This window comes from Rhipicephalus microplus, chromosome 1, assembly GCF_043290135.1.
Source record: "Rhipicephalus microplus isolate Deutch F79 chromosome 1, USDA_Rmic, whole genome shotgun sequence".
Classification (NCBI taxonomy): domain Eukaryota; kingdom Metazoa; phylum Arthropoda; class Arachnida; order Ixodida; family Ixodidae; genus Rhipicephalus; species Rhipicephalus microplus.
Genome location: NC_134700.1, coordinates 69,463,338 through 69,476,690, shown reverse-complemented (window position 1 = coordinate 69,476,690; position 13,353 = coordinate 69,463,338). Strand labels below are relative to the sequence as shown.

The window sequence follows — 13,353 nt, the reverse complement described above, 5'->3', positions numbered from 1 at the left end:
GCCGACGCCATCTTCAGCGCCCCCTCGGTGCCTCACTCAACGTCGACAACCCTGGATATAAATACGGCCCCCCAAGCGACGGTGATCAATGGGCACGGCGGCACCCGAAGCATGCAGAGCGCTAATCCCTTCTTGTATGTCGTACAGATCGGCACTTTCCTGCTGCTGATACCGGCGGGGCATGAAGAAGCGGGCAAACCGACGACAGCGTGGACAGCAAATCAAGGCCGTGATAAAGCCCGCCACGTGCATCACGCGCCGGTTGGTATGGATGGCCAGCCCTTCAAGTTGGACCCGTTGGGTTCAGCGACGTACTGCGCCGACGCCATCTTCAGCGCCCCCTCGGTGCCTCACTCAACGTCGACAACCCTGGATATAAATACGGCCCCCCAAGCGACGGTGATCAATGGGCACGGCGGCACCCGAAGCATGCAGAGCGCTAATCCCTTCTTGTATGTCGTACAGGTGAGAAAACGCTACGGCGAATGCATGCGTTCTGACTGCCTCTTCTTGATTGTGCTGCCGTGCCCACGGTTGCTTTGTGATCCCTTGTGTAACTTGTCCTGCTATTTGAGGGACCTGTTATTACTAGCAGGTGACGTCGAGACAAACCCCGGGCCCGACTTAAAACAAATTTCTCAACAACTAACGCAAATTGCTGGTGATATTAAACAAATTAAAGAAGAACGACTAACCGCTATTGAGTCCAAATTAGAAAAACTGGCTGCCTTAGATGAAAAAATACTGGACTGCACCACAAAAGTTTCCGCCTTAGAAAAAGTAGTATCAGACCTAGAATTAAAGCTGGATGAATTAGAAAACCGGTCAAGAAGAAGTAACTTGATAGTGTATGGCATCCCTGAGGATGAAAAAGAAGACAAGGAATCACTAGAGCAAGTAATAAACAATACAGTTGCGAAAGGTGTTCTGAAAATTGAACCTGTTTCAATCGAAAGGATACATCGGCTCGGTAAACCAAGCGCGAACAAAACTAGACCAATAATTTTCAAACTCCTTGATGATCGAGACAAAACGAAGATTTTGAAAAACTGTCATAAACTAAAGGATACCGACATATCAATTAGTGAAGACTTTTCCCAGCGTGTGCGTAATATAAGGAAAAAATTGTGGGACTCGGCGAAACCAAATAAGAAATCCGGGCAAAAGGTACATCTTGTCTACGACAAAATTAGTATAGACCGTATTCTTTATCGCTGGGATGACACCGTAAACGATAAAGTGATGATTGGCGAGGCAAAAAATCCCTCAACTGGAAAAAAAAACCTGCCAAGCAACGGGCCGGCGTCTCGCACTCGAAACCGCCCCAGTTGAGGTTTATAAATGTGAATTGCCGAAGTGTCTTAAACAAATTAGAATCTCTTGAATGCCTACTTCTCGACCTTGAGCCAGACTTTGTTGCTTTAACCGAAACCTGGTTAAATAATGACATTTTAGATAGTGAACTAACGCCCCCAAATTACAATATAATACGGAAGGACAGACCGACACGAGGCGGTGGAGTAGCGTTAATTATAAAACGCGAAATTCAATACACTGTGCTGCCAGAGGTTGAAGGTGTAGAAGCTGTCTTTTTGAAACTAAAATTTGGCCTTCACACAACAATTGTGGGCTGCTGCTATCGCAGTCCTACTTCTGGCGAAGATAGCATGCAATCGCTCTACAACTACATTGAACAAAACATACAAAGCGCAAGATTCATCTTGTTGGGTGATTTTAACCTTCCTGATATCGACTGGCAATCCATGAAATTTCATTCCGCATGCTCAGATGTCCTTATCGACACAATGCTGCGATTTAATCTTCACCAAGTAGTCAACCAACCAACACGTGTCCAGGGAGAAACTTCAAATATTCTTGACCTTATATTCTTGAGTAACCACTTCCCAGCCGATGAAACAAAGATTGAAGTTATGGATGGCATATCTGATCACAAGCTCACTTTGTGCACTGTCCCCTTTCGTGATAAAATAGAACCAACGAACATAAAAATTACTTACCCGGATTTTAAATATGCCGACGACACCAGCATACTAAATTATCTAATTATAAAGTTTCCGTCCTTCGAAGAATTGTCGAATGATAGTTCCACGGCCATTGAAATATTATGGTCTCAGTTAAAAGAAATTATGCACCACTGTATTAATACCTTTGTACCTCTTAGAGTGAAAAAAATTAAGAAACACAACCCGTGGATAACACGTGAGGTAATACATGCGAAACGCAAAGTAAAGCGAATACGAAAGAGAATGAAACGAAAACCCGGAGCAGTAACAGTAGATAATTTGACTGCTGCTGTGAGTGACTTAAAAACAAAAATCAAAACAGCGAAGAGCAACTATTTCACTAAAACGTTGCCAAACTTTCTAAAAAATTCACCCAGCAAGTTTTGGAGCTACCTAAAGCCTGCAAAAAACAACAAAAGCAACACACCCCCGGAAAAAGATAACCCGATCACTGCAGACAAAATGAACAACTATTTCAAGTCTGTATTCACTGTCGATGACGGAAACATTCCAGACATCGACACTAGTGCGGAAGGTACCCTGGAACCGATTATTGTCAATGAGGCCGGTGTCATAAATCTCTTGTTAAACTTGGACACAAAAAAAGGAGCAGGGCCTGACAACATTCCTAACATCTTTCTTGTAAGATATGCAGAGGTGCTAGCTAAATATCTGTGCGTCATGTTTAGCAAATCACTATCAACGTGCTCTTTACCTGTGGAGTGGAAAAAGGCCAAAGTTGTTCCTGTGCATAAAGGAGGATGCGGAAATGATATATCTAACTTTAGACCTATATCCCTGACATGTACAATCTGTAAAATCTTGGAGCACATAATTCTTAAACAAATAACTGTTTTCCTAGAAGAAAAACGTATATTATCTCCCTATCAGCATGGCTTCCGCCGAGGTCTATCAACCAAAACTCAATTAGTGGAATTAACACATGAGGTATCCCAGAGTATTGACAACCAAAAACAAACTGATCTAATCTTCCTCGATTTTGCCAAAGCATTCTACAAGGTATCGCACAAGAAACTACTTCAAAAACTTGAGGCCACCTTAGTAAATTCTACTGTTCTTAACTGGATCAAAAATTATCTTACTGATCGTACACAGTATGTGGAATTTAACGATGAAACCTCTGCTACCACCTCCGTCACATCTGGAGTTCCGCAGGGCTGTGTGCTGGCGCCAATTTTGTTTCTTCTCTTTATTAATGATTTGCCTACAAATATTAAGGAAAAAATCAAATTATTCGCGGATGACTGCGTGCTATATCGAGAAATAAACTCAACGGAGGACCATGTAGCTTTAAATAGTGCTTTACAGGATGTTTCCTGCTGGTGCCGTAAATGGCAGATGTCACTTAATGCAAACAAGTGTACAATTTTATCAGTAAGTCGAAAAAAAACTAGGTCAAATTTTCTTTACACCATTAATGACATTCCCATAACTAGAGTAAGTCAGCATAAATATCTTGGAATTATTATAACTGAAGATCTAAGATGGGATGCACACATAAGTTACGTTACTTCAGCTGCACTACGCCGCTTGTTTACACTCAGATACCGGCTTCGCCAGGCCCCGCCTTCTCTAAAACTGCTTGCATACACTTCCCTTGTGCGATCATTACTGGAATACGGTAATATTATTTGGTCACCATTCACAAAACAGCAAATCACGAAACTGGAAGGAATACAAAGGAAAGCTTTGAGGTTCATCTACAACAAGTACAGACATACAGATTCTCCGACTGAACTAATGAAAAAAGCTGGATTACTTACTCTAATGAATAGAACAAGGTTAGCACGTGCAAAATTCATACATGAATTAATACATGGTCATTTAAACATTGATGTATCCGCCTATCTTACGTTTGATCAAACTAGAAAAACACGCCAAAAACACCCAATGAGACTTAACGAATACTCCTTCAACACAAACTGCTTTAGGTACTCATTCTTTCCGTTAGCCACTAATGAATGGAATAAACTGGATCCGAGTATCTCTAGCACTACCGAATTAGCAAAATTTCTAACCCTTGTCGAAAATGAACTTTGTATTATGCAAACGGAATCACCTGGTTGATTTTAATATGGGTGTTCGTGTGAACAATGTACGAGCGAAGTATCATGTCATCATTTTTTTTTCTTTAATCAATCTTTAGTACTGAATCCAGGTGAAGAGAAATCGCCCTGTTGATTCTTGAACATGTTTCTGTTTTTCAGTGTGTATAAATTTGCCCTTCCTTGAAATACTTTGCCATATTGTAGGGTAGTTTCTTATTGCTGTGATTTCTTGTTGTGTTTCTTGATGCATATGCCAATATGTCAACCAATGTGTCAACCAAGTCGCTGCATTTATTTTCTTCTGACAACTTCTCTTTACACTAATGTTTTATGCCTTCTTTGATCTGAAATTGTTAAATGATCCGATTCTGTTAGTTTCATTGAGTACTTTATCGCGATGTATGTCTTTATTGTGTACCTATTCGAATTTTTATGTTCACGCCATTCCTGCTAAAATCCCTGATGGGATTGGCAGTATGTCGAAATAAAGAAATAAATAAATAAATAATGAAATAGGAAACACCGTTGGCACTTATATTCAGCATTGCTACACAAGCGATACTGCCTATGAACTACGCTTTGATCGTTTTCGATTGCCTTTTTTTGGAACAACATATGGTAAGCAAACTTTATCATATCAAATACCTTATCTACTCCACAAAAATAGCTAGGTGCATGAACTTTTGAAAGAATATAACACTAAAAACAATGTGAAGAAAAAAGTTTGGATGTACTTCCTTCTTTGTAAGGAGCACTAATTTCATTATTTATTATATATATAATTCTTTTGTGTCGTTCGTGCTTTTGCATATCACATGAAAGTTGCTCAATTTCTTTCTTTTCAAATGTATTTCTTTGTGGTACTTAGTAAATCTGTCAGAAATTTGTCCTTGTTGCATTTTTATATGTATATTTTTGTATTGGTACTGCAAATTGGTGATGACTGTAATGTGTTATTCTAAAACGTATGTTAGAATATCTGTTATACTTGTTGAATTTGAATTTTGTGTCCCCTCATTCCAAAGCCAAATTATATTTGTATCTTTTGTTTCACTTCACCTGAGCAAATGTATGGGTGGAGAGACGTTAGTCAGGCAGAGGTTATCTGCCTTTAGTCCCTTCAACCTAGGCAATCATTCTGTTTCTCTGAATAAACAGTGAACGGATGGAATGGATGAAACTGTTAACCTTCTTAGCATTGCTTTAGAACCTTTTTGCTGACATGTTGGTTCAAGTGATCTCGTTGTCAGAACTAACCTCCTTGTTGCACAACCATGGCCAAGTGCACTACTGAGCTCTAGGCTGCAAGAATCTGGTTGATACCTCCTTGTATTTTTTTTCGGTAAGCCAACATTCTTTATTAGCCGCAAGGACCTTCACTGGAGAGGCCGGCACTCTACTTGTTTTAATTTCGCAGATAGGGTTCTTCTGCTCACCCTGCTGTGTAGCTGCTCTGGAGCGTGACGTTTGGGTGTAAATGCGGTGCATGACATTGCGTTCTTGGTGTATGAAGTTCAACTTGGTCAGCTCGAGATACTACTGTTGTATAAGCTTGCTAGGTTGTGTGCAAGCAGCTTCTGACAGAACTCTAACCTTAGGGTTTGGCGCCTCAAAACTACGACACAATTAAGGGACGCCGTAGCGGAGAGCTTAGCAGATTATAATCATTTGGTGTTGCATAACGTGCACTAACATCGCACAGTACATGAGCTTCGAACATTTCGCCTCCATCAAAACTTGACTACATGGCCAGGATCAACCCTGCAAACTTCGGGTCAGCATCCGAGTTCTATAACTGCTGCACCACCGCGGTGGACAGCAAGCAGCTTCAGTTTGCTGGCGTACTGTTTGATGCCTCAATGCCGGACATATGCAACAAAACAAGCTGTAAGGTTTCATCATTATTCCAAATGCAAAGATGTTTGACTGCTGGCTAGTAATGCCAAAAATGGAAAAAGACTCCAACGCTAAGTCGCGGGTCTGCAGAAACTACTTTAGTGACGAGGGTTTTCTGTATGTTGCAACAGCTAAAATGTTCAGTAACAGCTGACGTATGCTCACAAGCGCTAAATGTATATACAGAAGAGCACCTATGTCTTGAATATTTCTCATGGCGAGGTCTGCACGAAACAAACAAGGTCTGCACGAAACAAACATATTTGTCATGCTTACGACCTCATTGAAGGTGCAGAACGTGAACATTGATAAGCTGCCTTCAAGTGTGAGCCAAGGCAAAAAGTAAACTTACTAGGGGAAAAAGAAAAAAAAAACGGTCGAAACTGTAACGATCATCCCTCTGATCAGATCACAATGAAAATGAGCACAGGAGGGGAAATCGCCTGTTTGTTTTGAACACTCGACCACCATTTTCTAATCATATATGGCGATTCACACCACTCACCTTTCCTACATGTTTGTTGACATTCCATTTGCTCTGCACTGCGCGGGGGGTATTGCTGTTCAGTGGCACGTTTCGTTCTTTGGTGCAAGTCCACTCGCTCATTTCATACAAATCCTGAGAATTTTCTTGAATGAAGTATGTAAAGATATATGAGCGACTTAATTCCGCGACACCACTTCCGTCTTTCTGTATGGTGTCAGCTGCAGCAGCTTTAGGTGACGATTGTAGCATGCTACACATGGGTACCACTGGGGGTGCCTACTCGTGGTTTGTGTCCCTTGTCATACCTCTTCTCAAGAAATAAGCTTCATAGAATTGGGCGAGGATGCACGGTGCCTACAGTGGAAATGCGTGGGGACGACACCTGCCAACTCTTCTGATTTTCCTTTAAAATATACCAGTTTTGACCTTCCTTTTATTTTACTAATCTTGCCTGTAGTTTTACAGAAGCTATTATTTTTTAGAAAAATAAAAATATTAGTAAAATAGCATGGCCTCTACGATTGGCTACAGCGCATTGCACTAGCTTGTCGCCGAGGCCACAAAAATGGCATTGTGCTGTTTTTTCCTACCGGGAGAGAATAGTATGTATTGGTGTTGTCATCGCATACTTGCCAATGAGGTCTCCCACATTGTCTGGGAGACTCCCGTATTTCAATCATTTCTTGTGTTTGTACGATGCCATGGAAAGCTCCCGGAAATGGAAATTTGTGTGCGAGATCTGGCCGCATTGACAAAAACGCAGGTCAATTCATTCCAGGCTTTTTGTGAGCCCACTGCATTTTGTTATAAACGAGTTTGAGAGGCGTTCATCGCAACGTAGAGTCCCAGTGATGCAAAGCTGAAGCAGATACGATTTCGTGAAATTCGCCAGCCAAATTAATGTGTCCATTGGGCCAAAATCCAAATGTTTCGAACACTTTGTTAATTGCAACGTCTAATATGAACTTTAGCACCGAAACTGTCGAACGAAGGCTGTTCGAGAGCAGTATCCTCGAAGCATCGGAAGTACGCGTGTGACCACCGCACCCACTGCTTTCTACAGTGCGTGTGATTGTCGTTACCACAACCGCCATGGACAAAACCACAGTCGCTCTACACGATCAAGTATGGCGATGATGTTACTGACAGAATTCCGAAAATGTGCGCGCATGCCCAAAGTTTGACCAGTTATATAAACCCAGCTTTTGGCGAACTCTGTGGACAAATCCGCGGCAGTTGTGATCATAGAGAGCATAAAATGACTTAGTTTTGAAAGCACGTGGATTGCCAACAAAACTACCATTTGCCGCAACCACTGCGCACAAAACCACGGTCATGGTGATACAGTAGCAATGTACGAGCTCTGATGACATGGGGCTGATGCAGCGGAAGAATAAAGGCGGTAAAGACGTAAAAAAGGCCAGAAGCGGTTGGCGTTCCTGTGAAAACAATCTAGTAGCGAGAAAAGCCAACGCTTTGACCTGCGCTTTCGCAGCAGCCAGCTTTTTCGTTCCGTTCGTTCATGTGTGAAAATATACACGAGTTATTTCAATGGAAATCGATTTTTTTGCTAGTTGTTTTGAAGACCCGAAATTTCAGGAAAATATGCGCTCTCTTTGAGACTCTCACCTTAGTGAGAAACCCTACTCTGATGTGTTCAGCCACTCAGAGTCATTGTGAGACAGCAACGCCGTTGTTGGCGCTTGCGTTTGGGACCCCCCTTCCCCCCTTCCTCTTGTTTTTTGGGATGTTATTTTTCTTTTGCTGACAAAATGGTCGGAATAATTCAGCATGTATATTAGACTCATGGCAGCAAAATATAATTATGCTTGTCACTAACGGCAAATTCATCTCAGCTACAAATTAAAAAAAAGTTGGTAGACCCTTCGGTGCCCTTCCTTCCCCGTGCAGGGGTGCTGCGATTTCTCTTTTGCCAGGTTGGAAGGTATTGGGAACTAAAGTGCAGCAAATTGGTTGCTCTAGTAGATCACATACGTTGGCGTCATATGATTGATGTCATAATCCAGCTCGTCCCATGCTGTGTTCTCGAGGCCGATATGCCACAATCGCAGCGAAAAACTAAAGCGCTCTGACAAACCTCATCATCAGGAAAGAAAATCGAAATTGTAGTAGTAGTCTTAATGGTTGAAGTGACAGTCATGTGTGATTTGAAGTACTGTTTACTTGAGACAACACACCTACAAGTAATAGAGAGTTTTAGTTTAGTTTACGCAAGGCTGCATGTCCGCAACGTGCTGCATATGGTACAGTTTTTGGGCTGCGTCCTACAGCATAAGTCTACCGTGCGCAACATCTGAGACGTGTATTGCACCTGAACGGCAGCAGGCCTTGAGTGTTGCTGCACGCCATCTCGTGGCGAAGAACGAAGCTGTAAGAACGGATGTTCGTCGACAGAACACACAAGTCAGGGCATGAGACAAGGCGATCCTTTCCCAGGACGAGTAGTGGTTTGGGGTGTTGATGCTAGGTGAATTATCAGCATGAGGGAAAGAGATGGCGAAGACGATCACTTCCCATTTATTTACTTATTGCTTGCTACAGGCAATTTTCAATATCATGAGATAATGAAAAAACGAGGGTTGCTAAACGCCGAATCCAAAAATGCCCCTATTGGCACCGGCGATTTGACGTGTCATTCTTCATGTCGTGATAGCTGCTTTCGCATTGATGAGGGCACCGTGTGAGAGAACATTCACTTCAGTGTAGAAAACACGGACGTGCATCCACATGCGCGCTCAATGCATGACCAGAACTAACCTTTACTTTCTAACACTTAAAATGCTTTTGCAGGCGATTGTTGAGTTATTTTCCGGTTAGACACGCATTAACCACCACAGTTCAAAAAGACCGATGCCCCGTACACAACCCACAAATCTGTCATGGTGCTTCAGGTCACCACTGGGTTTTTGCTTCTTCTTAAGTGACGTGCAGTCGTCCAACATTGTGCTCCAGCTTAGCAGCGATCTCTATCCACTGCACCTGTTCACCTATTGGCTTCAGATTACTTAAGTTACAAATGCACCTAAATTCACATGGACTTCATTTGCTGCCATGACCTTCGTTGTGTTGTCGGTTGCAGCCCTCTTGTCTGTTTTGGTCTTGGCTGTTAGAGATATGGCGACTCACTAGTAGGGCACGCAATGGTCCTAGCGGGTGCAATGTAAGTGCCGAGATCTAGTGTGCACACCCCTTTCATGCGCAAATGCACGCATCTCTCTTAAGTTCAGCAAATGGCTCTCATGCCTCTGTCGCGTGTTGCGTACTCTAGACTGTTGCGCGCTTAACTAAAACTCTGTATTTACAGGCTGGTGAATCTGCGTTACTGAAAAAATGAAAACAACGAACGCAATAACAAATGTCTGCCATTGACCTAGAGATGGTGGGATAACACGAGCAGTCGATACATATGCACTCATATGTGAGTTATTGCTGGTCACAAACACTGTGCACTCATTTTCCACATGTACTAGGAAGGCATACTTGTTTTTAGAGTGGTAATTAGCTGGCAAGGGAGACTTGAACCAGCCTAGATGGCTCAAGTAGGTAATGCCAGTGCAAATTTGCCTTTAAAATTTGAAATTTATTTGAAATCTAAACACAAGTGATAAATACATGTGTTGAATACAAATACAGAAGCAGGTCTCAAAGTCACAAGACTGAGTCTTTCCTATAAAGAACTCGACAGTCCCTCCTAATGTGGCCAATCTGCAGGCAGCGCAAACATCGCAACGCTCTTCCGGTTGCCACAATAAGTGCGAGCTCTCCTCCTACTCGTAACTGGTAAGGTATATCGTCCAGTGTAACGTTAACCGTTAGCCGGAGCGTCACGGTTCTCGTCATGGTATTCTGCTGGGTGTAGCAGTCAATTCGCCACTTATCCATTCCTACGCCAAGCACCCTCCCGTAGGGGTCAGTGCATTTTGTACGTCCTGTTCTCGTACGTGGTAGAGCAACCAATTCAGCTTCAGATGGACGTCGCGGTGGCTTGGGTCGATTACCATGCGTTTAGGGCCTCCCACAGTCCATTGCGGATCAGTTAAAGGTGTCTTTAAATCGTCAGTGCTTCTGCACGTCACCCCCCACACGTGGTTCATTTGATAAGCACCGAGCGCAAGAACCTCGGTGGGCTGAACTCGTCAAAGAAGTGGCTCGCGAAAGTCTTCCGCGTGATAAGGTCTTCCTTTTACATCCGCATGCATAAAAACAGTGTTCTGAACCACATACCCATTCGGCAGAGGGGGCAAAATAACAGCATAATCCTGGGGCATTTCAATCCTGAAACGCGGCTAAGCTGAGCCGCTGACGCCGTTCCTACGGAGCTCATGATAGACACCACGGCCACGCATGTTTATAAAATGCAGTGAAAGAATTTCCTCTGCTTGGAAATGCAGTAAAATTACCTTTCACACTTAACAAACACACACGTCCTGTGTACACGCTTTACAATGCAACATGAAATAGTGCAGTATTAATGCGTGGTACAAGCTGCCATTTTCAGCGGGCGTCATAACATGTCATTGTCGTAATGGTTTTGTGGTTTAAAACCGGTCCCCCACTACAAAAGGTATATGAGCTACTGTACGTATTCCCTTGAGGCCACGTAGTGGGCGCGTAACAAGTTCGAAAAGGTTTTATGCACCACGTGTTTGATGCACGCAGTAGCAACAGGATATCCTTATCACCTTCAACTCTCAAAAACAAAGCTTCAGGGTCCCTTAATTTGTTTTTTAACTTTTACACGTGCTATCATGTCATCAAACCAGTAACAAGTTGAGATAGTAAGGAACAAGATCCTTATAAATTATAAAATGTATATATACCGAAGTTACAACGATTTCCCTAAAAGTTTCTGGCGTGGAGACTGCTCAGTCAGAAATTGAATGCGAATGTATTCCAGGAACTCATTCCGCAGAAAAGGTCGTTTTCATTGAATGGCATTAGTTTCCCCTTGTGACAGCAAAGGAAGGACATTGAAAACGAAGTACATCAGATTTGCTGTGTGACAGGGTGTCGGAATGCTCACTAGTCATGGCTGCAATATGCTACGTATCATTTTAACGTTTGGCGTAGTAGCGCAAGTTTGATGGGGACACTGAGGACAACAAAACACGACACTCGCTAGTCTCACAAACAGTGGCGTGTTTTCTTGTCCGCTGTGTCCCCGTCGAGTTTGCGCTACTACACCGTATGTTAATATGATATCTCACCAACTAACCCAGCTCTCAACCCTACTGAACTTCATACGCTAGGTAGTTGCTACAACCTGAAATATGTTTGTATCAATAGAGCGTGTATGTTTCCTGGCACATTTGCTCGTTTTCGGCTTCTAATCAGTGATGTTGGCTTTGTGTTGATGTATTTACTTGGTAGCATTCCAAAAAATAAAGACAAAATGGAGCAACCGAGAACAAAGAGGCGCCGAAGCAGTGAAAGCTCCAAAGAAGAGCTTGTCGAACTGAGTCCACTGGAAAAACAGAGGGACCTGACGAGGCAGCTAAAGAAAAAAAAACAAAAGACTACAGGAAAGAGCAGAAAATACTTGAAAGGAGGAACGACAAGCTGCAAGACATGCTCCAAAACGAACTCAGTAAGTTATAATTATTTCATGCTGCCTTTTCGGATTTTTGAAAAAATTATTTTTCATGCTGTGAGTGAATGATGTGGATATGTGTGCCGTAACGCATTTTCTTTGGCATCTTCTTGTTATTTTGATGCTTTTTGTTCCACAATAAGGAAGTTGTACCTGAAAAAGCCCTTTGAATTATTGTTGTACAGTCGACATTCGATATCGCGGACACTCAGGGGATCGCGAAAGGTCCGGGAAATCAGGTAGTCTGGAAAAACGAATGCAAGTAAAAATACACTTCTTAATATGTATTTTTCACTGATGGAGAGGGTCACGGCAGAAGTACAGGATTCTCATTGCAATTCAACAAGTGCATCATTTAGGTGGCCCCGAAAAAAGCCGTTTGTAATAAAAAAAGCGAGAAGAAAAAATTTGATGTGACCGACGCTACTGCATTTGTAAACAATGGGCGCTAAAAGGGCTCGCTTATTTTCGTTTGCACGAAGTTCCACTTGCCTCGATTATGTATGCCTCAATATCAGCTCATGTCATGCTGTCACTGTACACCTATGACAATGTCATGCTCACGTCAACACCGAACTTGTTGCTCGTGTAGGCTCTGCCTCTTCGATTTCTGTGTCAGAGTTGTCGAAACCTTTCGTAACTTGAATGATCTCGTCACCGGTCAATTCCGCACACAGCTCAAGGTTTTGTTAGCGTCGGCAAAGCCCTCAAAGGTTAGCCCGGTTGGAATCGAAACACCAGCACCGTGCAGGTCGTTGAAGCAATGACCGCAGTGGGAAATTCTTTACACACGCTGTCCTGTCTAGGCGAGACTGCCGTCTTGACGTACATTTTAAAGCTGGCGTGGCAAAAACAGTTGCGGGGGTCTGTTGCGTTACCGCCTTACATGAGTCGGGAAGCATGCCGACGGCAGACTATAGATCAAGAGCGTAGCTTTCCCATCGGAGCACAGCCTTATAGTAACAGTAGTAGCAGCACCATGCAGCTGTAGCCACAGGTTTGCCTAAGCCACGGCTGGCTACAAATTGGCATGCACTGGATTCCGGCATTTGCGGTGTCGAGGGTACGGCAGCCACGTCACAGTGGGTTCGAGGGTATCGAAAGAACTAAAATAGTGGCGTTGTTAGTGACTTTAAGTCCACTGTTAGCGGTAAAAAGTTGGAAAAATCGGACGGTGAAAGCTCGAAATGTCCGAAATTTTCAACTTTTTAATACATTGACTCTATGGGCAACTTGATGGGGCCACAGATCAGTCCGGGAACTCAG

The 13,353-nt window shown here is 43.0% G+C and overlaps 1 protein-coding gene across 1 annotated transcript in view; it reads left to right on the top strand.

Moving 5' to 3' along the window:
• The window catches only part of LOC119185450 (uncharacterized), a 32,230-nt gene that overhangs the window by 9,964 nt on the left and 8,913 nt on the right, over positions 1 to 13,353 (top strand). The window contains exon 2 of the mRNA XM_037434456.2: positions 11,868 to 12,084. Within this exon, the coding sequence (XP_037290353.2) occupies positions 11,868 to 12,084 (217 nt within the window). The remainder of the gene's footprint in view (positions 1 to 11,867; positions 12,085 to 13,353) is intronic.